Source organism: Hyaena hyaena, unplaced genomic scaffold (assembly GCF_003009895.1).
Source record: "Hyaena hyaena isolate Hyena2069 unplaced genomic scaffold, ASM300989v1 scaffold_152, whole genome shotgun sequence".
In the NCBI taxonomy this organism is placed as follows: domain Eukaryota; kingdom Metazoa; phylum Chordata; class Mammalia; order Carnivora; family Hyaenidae; genus Hyaena; species Hyaena hyaena.
The window spans coordinates 1,137,050-1,158,860 of record NW_024080784.1 but is presented as its reverse complement, the minus strand read 5'-3'; the positions used below and the strand labels follow the sequence as shown (position 1 = coordinate 1,158,860).

The 21,811-nt window shown below is 37.3% G+C and overlaps 1 protein-coding gene across 4 annotated transcripts in view; it reads right to left on the bottom strand.

Annotated features, from left to right (window-relative positions):
• Positions 1-21,811, bottom strand: part of CCDC146 (coiled-coil domain containing 146) — a 115,418-nt gene that overhangs the window by 91,068 nt on the left and 2,539 nt on the right. Inside the window, exons 1-3 of one of the 4 annotated variants that reach the window (XM_039239108.1) lie at positions 12,464-12,640; positions 9,059-9,236; positions 7,029-7,198 (exon numbers count right to left, since the gene is read on the bottom strand). In XM_039239108.1, coding sequence (XP_039095039.1) covers positions 7,029-7,187 — 159 coding nt within the window. In that variant the 5' untranslated portion in view covers positions 7,188-7,198; positions 9,059-9,236; positions 12,464-12,640. Of the gene's footprint in view, positions 1-7,028; positions 7,199-9,058; positions 9,237-12,463; positions 12,641-21,811 lie in introns of those variants that run through there. The other 3 variants (XM_039239106.1, XM_039239109.1, XM_039239107.1) reach the window with 3 other exon arrangements.

The following is a 21,811-nucleotide window of genomic DNA, read 5'->3' as shown; positions in this document are numbered from 1 at the left end:
GTTTAAATGTATGAACGTCGAGCGAAGAATGTCAGATGAGATGTGCTCTAAGGTAAGACACAGGAGACAGTGTTCCTTCTGTCGTTCTGCATCTGTCTAGATGTGCAACCCAGCAAGTGTCAACCTTTCAGAACTTTAAGATAAAAATAATATCTTAAAATTCTTTTTCCTTATCAAGTCCTTATGGGAATTAAATTACACACACTTAAAACTATGTTGACTGTAAGTTCCTTGAGGGTGGGGATCTTTTATTTTCATCTTTGTAAACAGTTACTTGATTAATTCATGTATGAAAGAAATAGGAAGTATTTTCATTCGTGAAAAACATTTAAATTTCATTACAGATTATCTCAAGAAACTCCTTAGTACTGATAGGGGGTAAAGCCTAGAAAATGAAGGAAGCTTTGGTAGCATCAGAAAATCACCGATATTTTCAGTAACTATTCAAAACGTTTTTATTAAAACTTCCTAAAATTATTTAATATGTTATGAGTCTTAGGAGAACAAAATGTATAATAAATGAGAAAGTATCTTATTGAACATGTGAATATCCCAGTAAAAGACAGAATTTTAAAAGTAGGGAATTAAAGTGAATGACCATGGTAAAAGGTACCGTTAAATATACATAAAAAGCAATTTGCAATTTTTTCAGAGAGCAATCTGAATACAACTGAGAACCTGTTGTGTCTATATATCCAGCCCAAGGACTTCCCTGGGAAGCTCAAGATCCACATATTGGACATTCCTCTCAGGGCTGTTGCTTCTTCTGAATTCTCTGTCACTTAGAATATCATAATCCAGTCACTTTCCTAAATCAAAAGTCCAAGCATCAGTTCACACTCTTTCTTCTTCCTCACTCCCCTCCCCACATCTATTCAGACACTAAGTCCAGCATTTGCCACTTCCTTAATATCTCTCTTATACATACTCTGTTGTTTTTCCCACTGCCATTGCCATGGTTCAATGTCTTCTTGCATCTTATCATGATCACTGAAATGCCATTCTAACTGGTGATATGGCAGGAATGGAACAGAGACAAATTCAATATTTAAGAGAACCAACTGATAGAATACAAGAAGAAAATTTGGTTGCGGAGGAGAATAATGAATTTAGTTCAGAGCATGCTTAGGTCGAGGTACCCTGGAGTCACCTGGGAAAGATATTCCCAGTATGTGCACGTATGGATGTGGGCAAAGTTTAAGGACAGAAAAGTAGATTCATAGTAAACACCATGGATATGGCTGAAATGTCCCCTCTCATGTCCTACTCCTCCAAAAAGCTTTTTCCAGATCATCTCATTCCCACAATGATTATTCCTTCCATTCAATTCTAATAACTGATTGCACCTTCCAGTTTCACAATGGTATGTTGCCTTTAGTTGATATTTAATATTTCAACTTTTTCCCCCAAATTAAGCTTCTACAGAATAGTAACCTTTTATATGCTGTATGCCTGTGAATTCCTATGGTGTCTAGCGCATACTGGAGGTGCCCACAACAAAAGAGGAGTTGAAGAAATAAATTTTATTTTAGTGGCTCTAATAATAGCCATGGAAAACATCTCCTAACATAGAGCCTGGCACATGGTGGGTGCTGAATTAGTATCTGTGAAGTGGATTAAGACTTAATCTCTCCTACTAGTCTTCAAAAACTTCTTGCTATCTCAACTGCTTTCAAATCTGACATGCATCTAAAACTTGGACACAAATATTACATGTTTGGTAAGAAATCCAACAGTTCATAGTTTTACATAGTTAACCTGTTTACATAGTTTATACAGTTAACCTGTTTCGGTGAAAAGGTCACACATCAACAAACCTAATCCAGCTTCATCTTCCCACCCACAATACTTGAACACCCTCACACTCTACTTTTACAGAATTTCACATTCTATATCAACGCACACACTTCTATTCCCGTAGTGTTTCCCTCCAATGTTCACATTGCTCCTTCATGCTTCCCAAATGCTCCTATGCTACCTTTTCTCATCATAGGTCAAAGACTTATTATTTTCAGGAAATGAAGAAAAGGGAGGTTCATGCTGTAAGGCAAAAAGCTAAAAGGCTGAAGCAAGATAATTAATGTTTTTATTTTGGCTCTCGGCATTAAAACAAGAATAGATTTATGCCTTCCAAGTCTTGGAAAACTTCAACATCTGACATGCTGATATTTGACACTTGAGATCACATAAATTAGGGGTATTTTACATAACTTGGTATAGACAGAAAGAGAAATCCTAACTTGGGGAATATCATAAAAGCTGTAACTTATATTAAACATCTAGTATGGATGTGCAACAGCATCTAGTATGATGCTTTGAACAGAGAAACACTATTTGTTGAAAGATGATTTTGTATACTAAATAGTTACTACTCATCTCTGTGCAGATAGGATGTAAATAAAATAACACATGATCCTTGCCGCTGTATTGGACTAAAAGAGTTATATATGGCCCATCAGAGTGTATGTTGGTATAATGTTTCTGGAAAGCTATTTGAAGTTATCTACTAAAGCTGAATATAAACAGAGACTATGACACAGTAACCCCACTCCTAGATATACACCCAGGATAAATGAATTCATAAGTACATATAAGGCACAGACAAGAATGATCATGGGACTTTATTCATAATCATCCAAAACAGGAAACAATCTCAATCTATATGAAAAGATTTTTAAAAATATATTTTATTTTTATTTTTGAGACAGAGAGAGACAGAGCATGAATGGGGGAGGAGGAGAGAGAGAGGGAGACAGAATCTGAAACAGGCTCCAGGCTCTGGGCTGCCAGCACAGAACCCAATGCCGGCCTCGAACCCACCAACCACGAGATCATGACCTGAGCCAAAGTCGGATGCTTAACCGACTGAGCCACCCAGGTGCCCCACCTCAATCTCTAAACAGAATAGAATAGACAAGCAAATAATGGTACATTTACATGTAAGAACACTATTCAGCAGTAAAAAAGAATGAACTACTGCCATACACAAGGCTATGATGAATTTCAAAGATGTAATGATGAGCAAAAGAAGCCAGACACAAAGAAACACATACTGTATGATTCCACTTATATGATGTTTAAGAAGAGGCAAAACTCATGTGTAGTGATAAGTCAGAATAGTTGTTGACTTTGGTGAGCACGATGACTGGGACGAAGTTCAAGGGACACCCCCTACCCCAGGTTGCAGGAAGCACTAATCTTGATCTGAGTGGAAATATGGTAAGAATGGAGAACAGAGGGGCGCCTGGGTGGTTCAGTAGGTTAAGCGTCTGACTTCGGCTCAGGTCATGATCTCATGGTTCGTGGGTTCGAGCCCCGCGTCGGGCTCTGTGCTGACAGCCCAGCCAGAGTCTGGAGCCTGTTTTGGATTCTGTATCTCCTTCTCTCTCTGACCCTCCCTTGCTCACACTGTCTCTCTCTCTCTCTCTCAGAAATTAAAAAAAAACATTAAAAACATTTTTTTTAAATGGAGAACAGATAAATTCAAGAGATAATGAGAAGAGGTATTTAAGTCTCAAAACTGGCAAAGAGAACACACGAGGAGAATTAAGATTGGGAGAAGGATGATGAATTTGGTTCTGAACACGTTAGTTATAGGACTATGTAAACATTTGCCAAGCTGTACACTGAATATTTGTAAGCATCGCTGTATATATGTGATATGATAACAAAAATATTTTTTGATAACAAAAAATGTTTAAAATAAAAGTAAAATAAAGCAGCATCAAATTTTCAATAAGACAAGCAATGTCCGTGGAGTGTCAGGCCTCATACATAGGCAGTGATGGCAGAGCTGGGTAGCAGACATCCAGCATTAATCCACACAGTCCACTGACAGAAATCATGTGGCTTCATTCCCAAGCACCACTTGGAATCTTCATCCCGAAGTCTGAATTAATACGGTGTAGTCCCTACCCTGTTAGGTCTTATTGACTAATATAATCACAATGTCAGTGGAGAATTCTAAATTCTCCATGCAAAATATTATAAGATAAGAATATACTCAATAAATATGTTAAAGACCTAGGAACACATGACAGGTGTAGCCTACAAATGCTGTAATAGTTGAGAGTTTGTAGAAAATGCTGGCAAAATTTCTCCAAGGACATGGGCATTAGGCCAGACTCCAAAGGTTAGGCACAGACACAGGGGTTGCAAAGTACGGCCGATACAAGTATTTGATTTGATTTCTTTTTGTTTGAATGGCACAGTCTTTCAAGAGACAATGTGACTAGGTGTATTTCTGGACAGCCACAACCTTGCAATATGCTTTGTGAATACGTGCCAGTTTGCTAGGCATCTGAACGTGGGAGAGTCCCTGTGAAGGATTGTAACATAAACAGGACATCATGAGAGTCTAAGTGAATTATCAGATTGCACAAGTAGTTTGGGCCAACATCACACAGTGCCATGAACACCATCCTGAACGTATTCTACAGGCAATGCTAACCGAAACCATGACCCCTGTGTATATCGGTAGTGTGGGCCAGTTGTGGGACTAGCGTTAATAACAATAAATGCTGGAAGCAGCTTTTGGTTCTTTCAATGTGATGCCAAGCATCTGGACCTTCGGAAGTGGATTTCTGCCTCCTTTCTTTCAGTTGCCTTCTGAGCTCTTGCTATTCTGCAGATACAGCTTCTGTTTAGATAACCGAAGGAGGGGGAGCTTATATAAAGAAGGTTAAAAATTGTGTTGGCACTCATAAATCTTAGAAGAGTGTTGAAAGGATTAGCAAATAAAGCTATAGATGCCAAGAGATACAATTTTAGTGGTGCTTCTCATGGAAATAAAGTTGTTTGAAGCCAATAACCATTCTGCAAGGTTGTCCTGGCCTCGAGGAACAGATGTCATGCAGTGAAATTACTGATTTCATTACTGAGGTAATTTTTCACCACTCAAAAGGGTAGTTAAGACAGTTCTTTGATATTATAAGATATCCACCTTATCAGGGTCTGGCCATATCCAATGATTATTAACTATAATTTATGCATACATGTATACTGATTCTTGAGATATTTAATAAATTGTTAATTACACATCGATATGCAAGAGAGGTTGTCCTAACTTCTCCTTTGACTGTACGAAATAAATCTTTCATGCTTCTTTATCTGTGCCTTTAAAAACTTGACCACAATCTTTATTTTGTTAGCATAACTTTTGGTAGAAATAAACTCTATTTCAGCCTTATTTTTTATTTGATAGAATTATTAAAGGTAGTGGTGTAAATGTAGAAATTCTATTGCAAAAAGTTGGACATATGGATTTTAGCAGAAAGAGACAACCCTAGTCACTTAAAAATATTAAGACTAGAGATATGGATTCATAGTTTTAAATATGTAAACATAGATATAGAAATAGATATGTTTGTGGATAAATATATTCATGCATCCATTGTCTAGCTCTGTCTGCTGAGAGGATTTAGAAGCAGTGACAGACCAGTAGCAATGAACATACCCAGCACTGAGATCTTAGTTTGCAAATACAAGTTTCTCCACTAAAAAGAACCAGCAATCTTTGAGAAATGGCTGATTCCAGGGTTAGAGCAAAGAAAATGCAAGATGAAATTGGAACATATTCTTATGACAGAAAGAAAAGAACTATACAAAGAATCATAGGGTTATGTCAAAAGGACAAGTGAGCCTTCTTGAAGAGGTGTACACTGGCCAAATCTGAGACAACTGAAATATCAAAATGAATAATGACAGTAATGGATTATAACCCACTGAATGGAAAAAGAACTCATAGGTCTAGATAGATAGATGGATAGATAGATGGATGGATGGATGGATGGATGGGTGAGTGGATGGATGGATGGATGGATAGATGGATAGATATAGATAGATACATAGATAGATAGATAGAAAAAAAGTAAATAGAAAGAAGAGGTTATTCCTTACCATTGGAAGCCAACTAATAAATGTAGAAGGGATAATGGAATTAGACAATCATCATTTGGCAACTATCATAATAATAACTGATTTGGGCAACTATCATCAAGAGATGTAAAACTAATAGGTGAAGATTTTAGGGGGAGTAGGATACTTAAATAGTGTCAGAGCATCTCCCCATAGGTATTTATTAATTTTAAGCAGAAAAACAGCTTTACCGAGAAGAAAACTGATGGAAGTCACCGCCTTAACCAAGTGATAAAATTAATACCACCAGTAATGGGACAAATTGACATCGTGTGTTCCTGATAGGACATTTGTATATATAAAATAAAAACTCAACAGTAGTGACAGCTATTGTTTCTAATATTTACACCAACAAATATTTGGGTGGGGATTTTGTTTTGAATAAATTCTGATTTTGTTCCAAGACCTTCTAAGCTTATTTTTATTATAACTATCAACTTACTTAGATGATTTATTCTGTTATATTTGCATAAAGTTAATAGTTCAGAATTCAGATGTTCTGTAAAATATTTTCTAAAGTATAGTTCTCAAGCATGACAAGGTAACAGTTGCATATGTAGTCAGTTACTATTAAAAAAAACTTTCCTTGTAAATGGGCATTTCCTAAATGTTCATCCTGTTTTTTTTAAATTAGAAAATAAGACAAAATCAGGCAGAAATCCTTTTTGCTCCTCTGCTAATAGGAAAGAGTAGATTTCAATGCCTTACTGCTCTAGCTACATTTAGTTAGGTAAATGTGTATTTTTCTATCATTGAATCTCAAGATATTTTATCTTCATTTTATGGAAGTAAATGTAGTATATTCAATAATGAAAGAAGTTTCCTCTTTTATTTCTTTTACCAACCTATGGAATGTATTTAACTGAGTGCATACATGCAAATATTTATTATGCTATAAAAGTATCAGAACCTATACTACTGTGTTCATCCAGGACTGTATGATAGGACTTTGGAAGAGAAGGTGGGATTATTTTATTTTAAAGTGCTTCAAATGATATATTGCCTACTGGTTACATGTAATAAACCATTTTGATAATAATATTAGCTTCATCTGAATTTTAAGTAGATAATGATTCAGGTCTTAGTATAGTAGTACATAGAGAGAAACATACCTCGTGCAGACAAATGAAAGCTGGAGTTGTAGATAAATCAACAAGTCGTTCATCTTGGATGTTAATTGTAGGTGCTATGGCATAAATGGGGCACTCTTGATCATTTTCATCTTTCTCCTCTTCCTCTCCTGGTTCTGTGTCTGTAGTACTGTCCTCCATTTTTCACAATTCTAAAGTAAAATCATTCCATATTCAGCTATTCAGGGATGTCATCACTTATAAAGTAAAATGAGTGGAAAATAATAAAAGCAAGCAAAAGTCAACTGGAGTAAGCCAGCCTCCAATGAAATTATAGGTCAGGAAAGTTGACTATGGATAAATTATTACAAAGACTGCTTTGTTGTAAAGATACACTCCAATGCTACACTCAAATCAAGAATTATTTTTTTAATTTAAGAAAATGTTTATTTATTCTGAGAGAGAGACGGAGGGTGAGCAGCGGAGGGGCAGAGAGAGAGAGAGAGGGAGACACAGAATCCGAAGCAGGCTCCAGGCTCTGAACTGTCAGCACAGAGCTCGACGTGGAGCTCAAACTCATGAACAGTGAGATCATGACCTTGAAGTTGGAGGCTTAACCAACTTAGCCACCCAGGCACCCCTCAGATCAATAATTTTAATTTTTAGAAATAAGTTTTGTTACATTAATTGGAGAAAAATGATATGACTAGAATGTAAGCTCTATGAGAGCAGAGACTTAATTTTATTTGAGTTGGCACTCAATCACTTAGTTATTGATTGGGTAAATAAATATAACTTCCACTTTAATTCAAATTATTCCTGGGGAAATAAGCACCAGCACACTGTGGCGGCTCACACTGCCTGAGGCATGCACTTGTGCACCAGCGCAACAGGCTAATTGCTCAACACCTGTCTTGCCTGCTATCGCCACAGCTCAGGCCAATGCTCTTCCACCTTGACTATCTCTACTGCTACTGTGTGGGCACAATTGTTCCATTAGACTTCACTTGCAAAACAGAAGCTCAAGAATAAAATTAAGGATATCAAGGTGGTGACACTAGAGCGTTAAGCCAAGTGCAGGGCCCTTTAATACACACATATATTTTTCAGTGCCATAAAGCAGGGTTTTAAAAGAACGTGTTGTTATTGAGGCATCACAATGTTTTAATTTTGGCAATTAATCAGTTTATTGTTTAAATCTTCAAGAAGCTGAAAAAGTTTGATTATATAAGCTAGATGTGTGTGTTTATAAGCAAAAATATATACATTCAATCATTTCATGGATGAAAAATGTTAATAACTATCCCAGAAAAGCATCACTTTCAGAACATTATACCATACCTGTGAATTTTAGCTGTTCCCTTAAAAAATATTTCAAATAAAAATGAAAATAACAGAATATTTCAAACAAAAACAGTATAATGAATCCTCAAGTGCCCATCAACCAGCTTCAATAAATATCAATTCCTGAGCAATTTTTGTTTTATCTAAACCCTTCCACTTACCCCTTCACTCTCCACATTATTTTGAATCAAAACCTAGACCCCTAGACATAATAATACAGCCAAAGAACTCCATAACAACATGCAGAGATAGTCCTCAGTCCACTGCAGAGCTGCCTGGCACACTGGCAAAGATGTGCCTCAAGTATTCAAACCATCCCTACAGTATAAAAATAGGGAATGTTTCCAGTTTTCTATCATAGTTTTGCACAGTGTAGTACATGTATTTGTTTAAAAAATATATTTAAATGCTCTTGGAGTTTTTATAATCAAGATGGCATTGACTTTAAAAACTTAATTTCACTGGAGCCTGGGTGGCTCAGTCCATTAAGCATCTGACTTCAGCCTAGGTCATGATCTCGCCATTCTGAGTTCCAGCGCTGCACTGGGCTCTGTGCTGACATTTCAGAGCCTGGAGCCCGTTTTGTCTCCCTCTCTCTCTGCCCCTCCCCAGCTTGTGCCCTCTCTCTCTCTCTCTTTCTCTCTCTGTCAAAAATAAACATTATATATATGAACTTAATTTCATGCAATCTTCTCAAAGCACTGCACTTTAAATATGGTAAAGCTTACCTAGGCAACAAAAGAAGGGCGCTATGCTGAATTTGTACAGATTTCTCAGTCTGCTGAAGTTTTCAGTCTCTATAATCTTGAAAACATTCCAAATATTTTAAAGCAGGTAAAACATTAAACACAGGGAAGCATAACACTATAACAGAGTTCTGATACACATTATCAGACAAACTTTGACCTTTAGAAAAGAAAAGGTAGAGTGAGTAGGGAAGTAAGAAAACACAACAAATACAAAAGTCTCATGTAATTAGTAAAACACTAATTACTCTAGTAAGTAACAGGTTGGAAAGGGCTTAAGTAGAGGGCAAAGTTTAACAGAGAAAAATATTGAAGGATTCATTAATGTAGGATTGCAAAGCCCATTATATTATTACCATGCTGCTGGCGATATGATTGACAACCATAAATAAAACAATAGAAGAAAATATGTTCTCAGTTTACATAATATAACCAAGAGAATGTTTGTAAAACATCTTAAATTCCTGGTGTAGGAGGAACGTAGCTATTGAGTATAGTAATTCTAGAGATGTATATCTTCCTAATACCTAAGTCAATTAAGCAAATACTGAGTTGTTTCATGAAGATCATAATTTCATAGAACTGCCTCTATAAAGAGGCAAGTAATTTACAATACAAAGAGAAGTCAAGGCAGGAAGTAACTAGCTCTGTATCATAGGAGGGAAGGTGAAAAAGCCTAAAGAAAAAGCAATGTTGGTAGGAAGGCAGATAACAGCTTTAAAGGCAGCTTGAAGCCTGGAATTTAGATTTTAATCTATAATTATTGGAAAACCATTACATATTCTTTGCATCCTGGAGTTATCTGAGCTTGTAAAGATGTAGGTGACAATGAGAGGAATGTTTCAAAAAGGGTGTGAATTTGAAGGCAAGGAGACAATTTAGTGGCTGTGAGTCAGCTCCCTTTGCTGTGGGCAGGAGATAAGAGTCATTGGTGAGCAAAACCAGACCAGGTGTCTAGCCTCAGAGGCACTCAGAGACTGGAAGGCAAGATAGAAATTAATCAGAGAATCACAGAGATTATAAATGTAAAAATAAATATAACTGAAAAGGGTGCTATGCAAGCATGGACCGTAGAAGCAAGGTAACCATGCACTGCACATTCATTTCTGGCAGGCTCCATTCCCATGGCAAATGGTACAGGGAGGCATCCCGATTGGAAAGTTAGATGCTTAGACCCTGAGCAGAGGCAATACCATGGTATGCCGTAAGAGTGTGAAGAAGAGAGGACATGGTTTTATGGGGCTTTCTAGAAGGGAGAGGACAGGTAGTGAGCTTTGACAAGAAAAGCAAAAGGCTAGTGAACACTGAACTCCTCTATTATTTACACTTTGTCTCAGGGTTAAAAGATAAAGCCAAAATAGGAAGCTTCACAAAGAATAATTAAGTAATGAGTATTGCAGGATATGCCTTGTGTTGTAAGGCATAGCACCGCTTCCTCTTCTCTACAGCTAAAGAGGTGATCATAATTTTGTGTTTTGTTTTTGAACTCTTAAGGAAAGTTTTCTTGACAGTTACAAGAAGCACATGCCAAAAACCATTACATGCAGAAGGAATGGGCAGGATACACAAAGGATGTGTGTTTTTGAAGGTGAGAGGGCAATGCCTACTTCAAGAAAGACACAGCAGGAAACCACACTGCCTTTTGATATTATTTACCCGTCAACTAGCACAAAATTTGCTCAATTTAGAATAGTAGGATATAAAGTCCAAAATGATATGGTCCCACACTAAGCCTGAGCATTCTTTTTCATAATTTAGCTCTTCTAAATTATGATTTAGATCCTGATCCTGGAAACAGGATCACATGCTCCTTTCCCCAGCAGGGCATTCATTGCTAGAGGTGAGTTACGGGATTGTGTCTACAGTGACTCAGAGCCAGACCTGTTGGAGGGAGGGAGACATCTGGGATGCCTGTTTTGTTTGTTTCAGTTTACTCTACTTATTAAAAAACACAGACATGTTAAAATGGCGTTACAAAAATTGTGGAATATTTAAAGCTGTATCAGTGTTTCCCTGTGATTGTATGCGTATTTCCTTTTAGAGATAAGGCTAAAACTCAAAACTCCAGGTCCTTTGCTAGAGGCCACTGGTCCCCATATGACAGGCTCAGAACATTGGGCAGCCAGTCCCACATGCAGCCTCCAGTTCACTCAGATCCATTTAATCCAACAACAACATCATCACCAAACACCACCAGCTTGGGAGTCCTAAACACAACAGATATAATTATTGCACATATTCACATCTAGATTTTTTATTCATGTACCATTATATAATGCCTGTTATTATTAGAGAAAGACAAGATGAGATTTGAAACATTTTTTAAATATATAGATACAGATTTCAGATCATGTTTTTAAAAAGGGGAGTAGAAAAGCTTTGTCATTTAAAGACCCAACAAATCAAACCACAACTTCTTTCTGTTCCTAAAAAAAAAGAAAAGAAAAAAAAAACCTCTCTCAAAAGAAATTTTTGCAAAAAACCCCAGTCTGACATAGGAAGAAATAAAACCGTTGCAGATCACTACGTACAGATAAAATCTACCTCATAACTAAAGTGTCAAAGTAACGAAGTAGGTTAAAAACGGACCTCTACAAAAAAGAAAACTCTTGAGAGGAAGCTCCAAGTGCATCTTGAGGCTTTAAATTTTTTCAATGTTTGTTTATTTTTGAGAGGGAGAGAGAGAAAGAGAGAGAACGCACAAGTAGGGGAGGGGCAGAGAGAGAGGGAGACACAGAATCTGACACAGCGCAGGCTCCAGGCTCTGAGCTGTCAGCAAAGAGCCCAACATGGAGCTTGAACTCACAAACCGGGAAATCATGACCTGAGTCAAAGTGGGATGCTCAACTGACTGAGCCATCCAGGTGCCCCTATCGAGGCTTTAAAGTAAATGTTCACAGTATTAGATAGTTAAATCTTAACTTAGAGGCATGTGTGACCAGTGAGGAACCTGTTCGCTGCCCATGAGCACAGAGAACCAGAGACTCTCTTACAGGTTCAGGTCTCGCCCTGAGAGCGAAGGAAGCTGAGAGAGCGCTAGGCATTCTCCCAACTCATTTCTCTTAGTCCTTTTGCCTTTTGAATGCTACCCTCCAACCCCAAATACGGACCCAAGAAAAGTTATTTACCCTCTCTTTAAAACGTCTTACATTTTCTCTTCTTTTTCTCAGAAACCCAAGGAGTCAAAGCCCTTCACAGTTTAAGCAAAGCTTTCCTTTATATTATTTCACTTCAATCTTACAACACATATATTCATAACTATTTTTATCTCCATTTTATAGAAGAAGAAACCGAAGGTCACAGAATATAAGTGATATGCCCAAGATCACACAGCAATAAGTGGGAGTATTTATTCAAACTCATGTCCACTGGCTCCACATCCCTTACCCTTTTCTGCTGTATCATATAGGATTCTTTGCCATGGCCTTGGTAAAGCCCTTTCCTCTTGGCCTCCGATAATGTAAAACAGGATCAAGGATGAGACTGGCTAATGCAATGTGACTTCTGTCACTATAAAGGTAGAAAGCTAAGACCCCTTTAGCAAAGAGCAGGCCAATACAAGGTAAGTCAATTAAACACAACTTAGTTCTCGTAGAGCAGTGATTGTTAGGCAGTCCGCGAGGTGGTAAGACTGAGCTGTGCAAAACAATGAGCTATAGAACTTGTTGCTATAGTTACAAACCAAAGGAAAGCTTTCATGTATACAAAGTGTGGCAAGAAACACTGGTCTTATATTTGCAATGATTTATAGTCATTCTGCAAGTCCATTCAGGCTTCAGAAATTCGAAGATGCCTGAGAGGCCCCCACAGTTCCCTTAATGGTTACCAAATAATTTGGTAGTGAGTAGAAACGGAGCTCCAAATCCTGTGGGAGGTTTAGAATGTTTAAGTAGGTCTGAAGCTGACAGTGTTCCAGAAGGTCTGTGAAGCAGAGATTCTACATGTTTCTATGTGATCTAGAATCTTTACATTGCAGGCCATTCCTTACTTTTACTACACAAATGTCCATGTTTTTCAAATCTACTTCCACTTTTGCTTGAGTTTTTAGAAACCTATCTGAAAGCACATTCATAACACTACAATACCAGTCTATGTGTCCTATCTAGGCCATTGCCTTGCAAACCTGCTCTTTTAATTTACCCCTTTCCTCTCCCCCATACCCTAGTCTGTAGGAACTGTGAATCTAGATGGGTCTGTTTCCTTAGCAAAGAACTTCATGTAGTATAGGCTATCCCTGCTTCGCATCTGCAGCTCTGGCTCCTCCCTTCCCTTTCTACTCCTCCTTCCCTTTCTCCTCCTTCTCCTCCTGTTGTTTCATCGAAGACTGGAATTAGTAGGGTTTTTTTTTTTTAATGTTTTATTTATTTCTGAGAGAGAGAGAGAGAGACAGCATGAGCAGGGGAGGGTCAAAGAGAGAGGGAGACACAGAATCCGAAACAGGCTCCAGGCTCTGAGCTGGCCGTCACTACAGAGCCCGACACGGGGCCTGAACCCTCCAACCGCGAGATCAGAAGCGTGAACAGAAGTCGGATGCTCCGACTGAGCTACCCAGGTGCCCCATGGGATTAGTGGCTTTAACTTAGTCTACCAGATGACAACATGTGGCAATGGAAATGAATAGCCTGAAGTTCATCAATTCGGGTTTGAATTTCATTCCCCCCTTTCCTGTGTGAGTTTGGGCAAGATATTCATCCTCTAAGTGGCTATTTCCTTTACTGCAAGATGATTTAAGGGTTGTTATGAAGATTAGATGGAACTAAATCTGGGCCCAGACCCAGCATGCAGCCCTCGATAAATGTTAGCTCCCTCCCACCACTGTCGAGTTCTTCTGCTTTCATTTGTAACGTGCCTTAAATGATTTTGACAGGGATCAAGTAAACAGAGATCAGCCTAAGACCGGATCAAATAGTTCAGCAATCTGTAGGTTGGACAAGGTGGTCTGGGTCTTCTCTAGCATGAATTTGCACCAGAATACTTCTTAGGATTTGGTTTGAGAGTCCTGGTAAGCCTAACATTCAAATCCCACTATGAGATGTTTCAATGTAGGAAAAGAAAGACTATGTAGGATATTGAGTCCTGTAGGGGGAGGGGGTGGGAAACAGGGAGCAACAACAACAACAAAAACCTTAAAGTCCTTGAAAGAATAGGTGTCAACTCTCAGTCAGGGAAGGACCGGCTTACCATAAGTAGGCAAAGTTCCTTCTCCCATGTCTAGAGATTTCAGAGCCTCCTCTTTTTATTGCGTAAATACTTCCTGTTCTCAGGCTTCCCCTGGCCCTGGGTGGATCTCCATTTCAATCTTCCTCCCCTTGGGCAGCATCCCTTACCCAATTTCTTTCCTTCCTCTAAAAGCAAAGGTTCTTATATTCGTTATAGGGTTAGAAGAATATTTACCCAGACAATTTTCCTACCTTACATTGGAAGATGAAGTTAAAAATGAACCAAAAGCCCTCTCTCTGAGCTGGGGAGCAAGGAGAGTCGGCGAGAAAACAAGTTGGCATGGGCCCCTGTGGCATCTAGTCCACCCAGGACAAGGCTCAGGAAATTACATAGTGGAGTTTGGACATCCACAAACATCAGAGAGATAATGTGCCTCCTCTCCCAGGTGAGATGTGGGGAAAGTGGCAAGGCTCTACACCATCACCCCTTCATGTGATAAATCAATAGGCAGAGAAGACCCAAGAGAGTTCACAAAGTGGCATGGGAGAGGTTTTGAGGCTAGCTGAGAGTGCTACATCCTAAGAGCCCTTGACATTGTGATGAAAAGACACTGCTTCAGAAAGCTTTGTGGCCCATACAACTGACAACCAGATGGGAATGCAGAATTCTCAGAAGACACCAGCGTGTCTGAGGCCCAGGTGGATGCACATCTCAAGAGGAGTTAGCATGGTCAGGCACTGACCACTGACCAGACAACCATCCTTAAGCCATAAAGCTACCTAATAACACTGACCTTGGGTCTCATGCCTAGCCTAAGAGGAAGATTAAAAAAAAAAGGAAACATGAATTAAGTGTGTGCTTTTAGTTAGCTGTATTGAGATATAATTTATGTGCAATAAAACTCACAATTTTAAGAGTACGATTTGATGAAGTTAAAAATATTGACAGTTGTATAATCACTGCCACAAATATTCTCATTGCTCTGAAAGTTTCCTTTGTGCACTTCTACCATCAATGCCCCCTCCTATCCTCATACCCACCATTCCAGGCACCTGATAACATCTAGTTTTGTGTTTTCCAATATTTTATGTAAATAAGATCATAGATATTTCAGGCTTCTATAAGGTTACCTTAGCATAAGGTTTCTGAGGTTCATCTACATTGCCATGGACATCAATATTCCATTCCTTTTATTGCTGATGGTATTGCATTGTATACAATTGTACAATTGTACAATTTATTTGCTGATTTGCCAGTTGATAGACATTTGATTTTTTACTCATGTTTGATCATTATGAATAAAGTTGCCATAAACATTTGAGTATAAGTCTTCATGTGAATATATGTTTTCATTTTTCTTTGTTAAATATCTAGGAATGGAATTGCTGAGTCATATGGTAAGTATATGATTAACTGTATACAAAACTGTCACATTATTTTCCAAAGTGGCTGTACTCTTTTATATTCCCACTAGGAACAACTGGACACCAAGTTTCCCACTGATCCATGTCCTCGTAAACTTGCTACTATCAGTATTTTTGGTTTTACCATTATGGTAGGTGTGCAGTGGCATCTACTTTTAATTTTTAATTTGTGGTTTTAAATTGCTTTTCCATAATGACTTATTAATGTTGAACACCTTTTTTATGGACTTCTATGCCATTTCCACATCTTCTTAGATGAAGTGTCAATTTTTTTTTAAGTAGGCTTCACATCCAGCATGGAGCCCAATGTGGGGTTTAAACTCACAACCCTAAATACAAGACCTGAACTGAGTTCAGACGTGAGATGCTTAACCAACTGAGCCACCCAGGTGCCCCAAAGGTAGGTCTTATATATGTTTTGTTAAATTTATCCCTAAGTATTTCACATATTTTATTCTATTTAAAGTTTTTTGCCCATTAAAAAATAATCAGGTTCTTTTGCCCTCTTTAAAAAACTTTTTTTTAATGTTTGCTTATCTTTGAGAGAGAGACCGACAGCACTAGCAAGGGAGGGGCAGAGAGAGACACACAGAATCTGAAGTAGGCTCAAGGCTCTGGGCTGTCAGCACAGAGCCCAATGCAGGCTCGAACTCATAACTGGTGAGATCATGACCTGAGCCCAAGTTGGATACTTAACTAACTGAGCCACCCAGGTGCCCCATCTTTTGCTTCCTCTTAATGTTGTAGTATATTCTCACAGTCTTTTAATTTTCTTAGCATTGTCTGTTTGAAGAGCAAAATTTTTTTTAATTTTGAGGAAATCCAATTTATAATGTTTCTTTGTTCGTTTTATGGTTCATGCTTTTTGTATCTTAAGAAATCTTTGCCAAACTCAAGATCACAAGATTTTCCCCTATATTTTCTTCTGGAACTTTGAGAGTTTTAGCTCTTCTACTTGCATCTTTTATCTATTTTAAATTTTTGGTGTGGTGGGAAGTAAGGGTTGATATTCTTTTGGGCAGGGCGGGGGGGGGGGCGGCGCATATGGATATCCAGTTGTTCCAGCACCATTTGTTAGGAAAAGTATCTTTTTCCAATTGAATTATCATGGCACCTTTGTCAAAAATCAATTAGGTCTATTTCTATGTTTTCTTTCCTGTCCCATTGATTCATGTTTATTCCTATATCAATACAACATTGTATTAATTATCATAGCTCTGTAGTAAGTCTTAAAAATGAGGTAGTATATGTCCTCAAACTTAGTTCTTTTTTCAAAAATGTTTTGGCTATATTATGTACTTTTATTCCTATATATATTTAAATTTTTTTAATGTTTATTTTTTTAAGAGAAAGAGAGAGAGAGAGAGAGAGAGGCAGAGTGTGAGTGGGGGAGGGGCAGAGAGAGAGGGAGATACCAAATCCAAAGCAGGCTCCAGGCTCTGAGCTGTCAGCACAGAACCCTATGCGGGGCTTGAACTCATGAGCCATGAGATCATGACCTGAGCCAAAGTCAAACACTTAACCAACTGAGTCACCTGGTGCCCCTCCCATATATATTTCAGAACCAACTTGTCAATTTTTATTTTTTAAAAAAGCCTGCTTCAATTTTGACTGAGCAATGAATCAATACACACATTAGTGTGGGGTGATATGCCATCTTAATGTCGAGTCTTAATGTTAGAATACCTTCAGTCTTTTATAGTTACGTATGGTATCAAGTGTAAGTTTTCATAGCTGCCTGTACGAGGTGGAGGAAGTTTCCTTCTACTCCAAGTTCACGGAGAGTTTTTAACAGGAATGGATAATGAATTTTGCCAATATTTTTAATCCATTGAGATGATCATATTTTTCAACAAATTATGCTGAAACAACTGGACATCCTTATGTAAAAGAATGTACCTCAAACCATACTTTGCATCATTTACAAAAAGTAACTTGAAATGATGTGTATACCTAAATGGAAATCTAAAGTAAAAAATGTTCAGAAGAAAACATAAGAGAAAATATTCACAACCTTAGTTTGGAGAAAGTTTTCTTTCAATATTTTTTAAATCATAAAGGAAAAATAGACATATTGGATTTTTTCAAAATCTGGTAGATCTGCTCTTCAGAAGACAGTACTGGGAAACTGAAAACAAGTCAGAGATAGGAAGAAAATATGTGTAAACAATGTATCTGACAAAAGACTGGTATTGAGAAATACAAAGAAATCTCATCACTCAATAAGAGGAAATCAAACAGACCAATTTAAAAAATTGGCAAAAGGGCTCAGAGCCTGGAGCCTGTTTCAGTCTGTGACTCCCTCTCTCTCTGACCCTCCCCTGCTCACGCTGTCTCTCTCTCTCCTAGAAATAAATAAAAAACATTAAAAAAAAAAATTGGCAAAAGACCTGAACATATACTTAACCTAAGAAGATATACAAGTGGCAAATTAGAATGTGAAAATATGCTCATGTCATTAGTAACTGGGGAAATGCAAATAAGTATCACAATGGGATATAATTACACACTTATTACACTGTTTTAAAAAGAAAGTGACAATACCAAGTGTTAGTGAGGATGCGGAGCAACTGGAAGTCTCATGTATTGTTAGTGTGAATGCAAGATTGTATAGCTTCTTTGGAAAACAGCTTATTTCTTATAAAGCTAAATACATATGTATCAAATGACCCAGCCATTCATTCATATGTACTTATTCAAAGGAAATGAGGATATACATCTATTCAAAAACTGTGCACAACTGTTTATATTGGCTTTATTAATAGTCACCTCAAAATGGAAACAGATTATTTTCATACTGTTCATATAATGGAATTCAACTCAGAAATAAAAAGGAATAAACTATTGATACATACAACAACATGGGTGAATCTCAAATACATTATATTAAGTCAAAAGGCTATGTATTATATGATTCCATTTATATGAGTTTCTGGCAAAGGCAAAAGCATAGGGACAGATAACAGACCAGTGTTTGCCAGGGGGAGAAAGAGTGAATATAAAGTTGCATGAGGGAGCTTTTGGCAATGATGGAAAAGTTCTACATTTTGATTGTCATGGTGGTTACATCACTATATACATTTGCCAGAATTAATAGAGCTGTCCACCTGAAAAATGAATTTTACTGTGTGTGTAAATTATATCTCAGTAACTTTAAAACCAAGCATAGCAAACAAAAAGAACTGAACTTATACAAAGTGCTAAAACTGTAGACCATCTAAACTAAGAAAAAAAAATTCTAAACAATCAAAGAGAAAAGGCAGTTTCTCTACAAAGGAACTAAGTTAGACAGAAGACATGTTATTAGTTAAAACTACTTCTTCAGAGTACCGAGAGATGGTAACTGTAACTTATTATTTAAAAGTAAGGGCAAAACAAAGACATTTTCAGAAAAAGTGTGAAGAAATTACTCAGAGACTCATTGAATGAAGATATACTTCAGTAAAACTAAAACTGAATCTAGAAGGGGTGACCAAATAAATTAGTAAATGTTGCTAAATTTAAATAAGCACAAAATATAATAAACAATAACAACTACTTGTGTGGCCTCAAAAAAAACAAAGTGAAACTAAAATATACATGGGAATATGACATGGAAGATGGAAAGGAAAAGACTGAGGTTAAAGAATTCCATTGTTCAAAAGGAGGATGAAAGTATTAATTGATTAGAGAAAACACGTGAATAAAGAAAAACATATAGACTAAATGAATGTAGAAAAAAGAAGACTCCACCCTTAAAAAAGCAAAAAGGCAAGATTAACAGAAAGCACAAAATAAGATGGTAAGAATACAAATTAAAAAGTAATTACAAAACATGTAAGTGGATTAATTTACCTATTGAGACAGATTCTCAAATTGGTTTTAAAATATCCTGATGTATTTTGTTTATAAGACACAAGTCCCAAATATAAGGTCACAGATTTGAAGTAAAAGAATGAAAATATTTTTAGATAAAAATATATATCAAGAGAGAAAATGGAGCGCCCAAGTGGCTCAGTCAGTTGAGTGTCTGACACTTGACTTTGGCAGAGGTCATGATCTCATGGTTTGTGAGTTCAAACCCCTTATCCAGCTCTGTGCTGATGGTGCAGAGCCTGCTTGGAATTTGTGTCCTTCTGCCTTTCCTGTTTGCTCTCTCTGTCTCTCTCAAAATAAAAATAAACTTTAAAAAGACAGAACACAATACTAGAGATAAAGAGGGTCATTATTTAATGACAAAATAGAAAATTTATCAGGAAGCAATATGAATCTTGAACCCATAAATAACTAGCAGTGTAGCCTCAAAAATATATAAAATGTAAGTAGAACTTCTACTCAATGCTACCACTGTGTAAATGGTTGAAACACTATTGCTATCTTGTAGAAATGGAGTTAAGTGTTAGTACATACAAGAACTCTTGCCTACATTAGCTTCTAAAATTTTTCTATTATGTGTAAACTCTGGTTGCCAATAAAATACTATCTTAGACACACAAATACATATTGCTTTAGCATACAAAGTACTCAAGAATATTTGTAATATAGGGAACTTTTCAAGGTGTTTAAAGTGGAGGAATTTGACTGCATGAAATAACAAACTTTTTCTGGTACTTCATCTGCATAAAAATAACACGCAGACTTCAAATGAGGCTACCTACATGTTCATTAAATACTTCTTAGCACTGTCAGTTATTAGTTTAGATCACTGAATTTATTAAGATTTCATAAGAAGAATAAAAGCCATAAGATATATTTATTTTTAAAGTTTATAATTGAGAAAGTTAGCAAATTCCTGGGGCTTCCCTGACTGAAAGAGAATTCCAGAATTCTTTACATTACATTTTTCTGAAAACTCTCTTATGCCCTCTGCTGTCCATCTATTGAATAACAATTATTAAATAAAATCTTCATGGGCATTTACATTTAGATAGTAAGAAATTCTCCACCTATTTCATTATTTGAGTTTGTCTTAGGAAACAAGTATTTTAATAAATGCATTTAATATTTTTAAATCGTCAATTTAATATATGCTTATACACAAAAAATGAAAAATTCATTTTCTCACTACTTAGAGATAACCATCGTTATTGAGTTGGAATTGTTTCAATGGAATATGTTTTAAATGCAATTTTATTTTAAAAATACTATTATTATTATTATTATTACAGAATTGGGATCACACTAAACATACAATTTGGCATTCTACTCTTCATTTAATATTACTGTGAGATAATAGAAAAAATATATTGATCTCTCCTTGGTTCCTGGCACAGGGCTCGTGAAACCCTTGTAATTTCTGGGTGGGTGTGATAGGAATATCTTTTGTTCTAATAAGGTGACTTTGGGTGGGCTTCTGGATGGCTCCTGGATGAGGGCTGGTCACTGGAGGGTACAAACCATGATTAGAAGTTTGGAATTTTCAGCCCTGCCTCCATTCTCCTGAGAAGAAAGAAGGGCTGAAAATGGAATTAATGATTGATCATACCTACTTGATGAAATCTCCATAAAAATCCCAATAGGACCGGATTTGTAGAGCTTCCGTGTAGGCAGACAAATCCACACAAGGAAGGAGACACACCCCAACCCCAGGGAGACAGAAGCTCCTCTTCTAGGGGCCCTCCCAGAACTCACCCTATGTATCTCCTCATCAGGCTGTTCTTCTGTGTCCTTCATCACATCTTTTAATAAACTGGTAAACATGTTTCCCTGAGTTCTGAGAACCACTCTAGCCAGTTCATCAAAACTGAGAAGGGGGTTGGGACGCCTGGGTGGCTCATTCAGTTGAGCATCCAACTTCGGCTCAAGTCATGATCTCACAGCTTGTGAGTTTGAGCCCCACATTGGGCTTTGTGCTGACAGTGCAGAGCCTGCTTCAGATTCTCTGTCTCCTTCTCTCTCTACCCCTCCTCCGCTTGCACCCCCTCTCAATAATAAATATTAAAAAAATAATAATACCTGAGAAGAGGGTTGTGGGAACCTCTGATTTGTAGCCAAATCAGACAGAAGCTGTGGGTAACTTAGGGACCACTACTTGTGACTGGCGTATCAAGTGGATGAGAGCCATCTTGTGGAAGTGAGCCCTGAACCTGCGGGATCTGACACTATTTACAGGCAGATAGTGTCAGAGTTGACTTAAAGTGTAGAACAGCCAGGTGGTGTTGCAGAAAGTTCC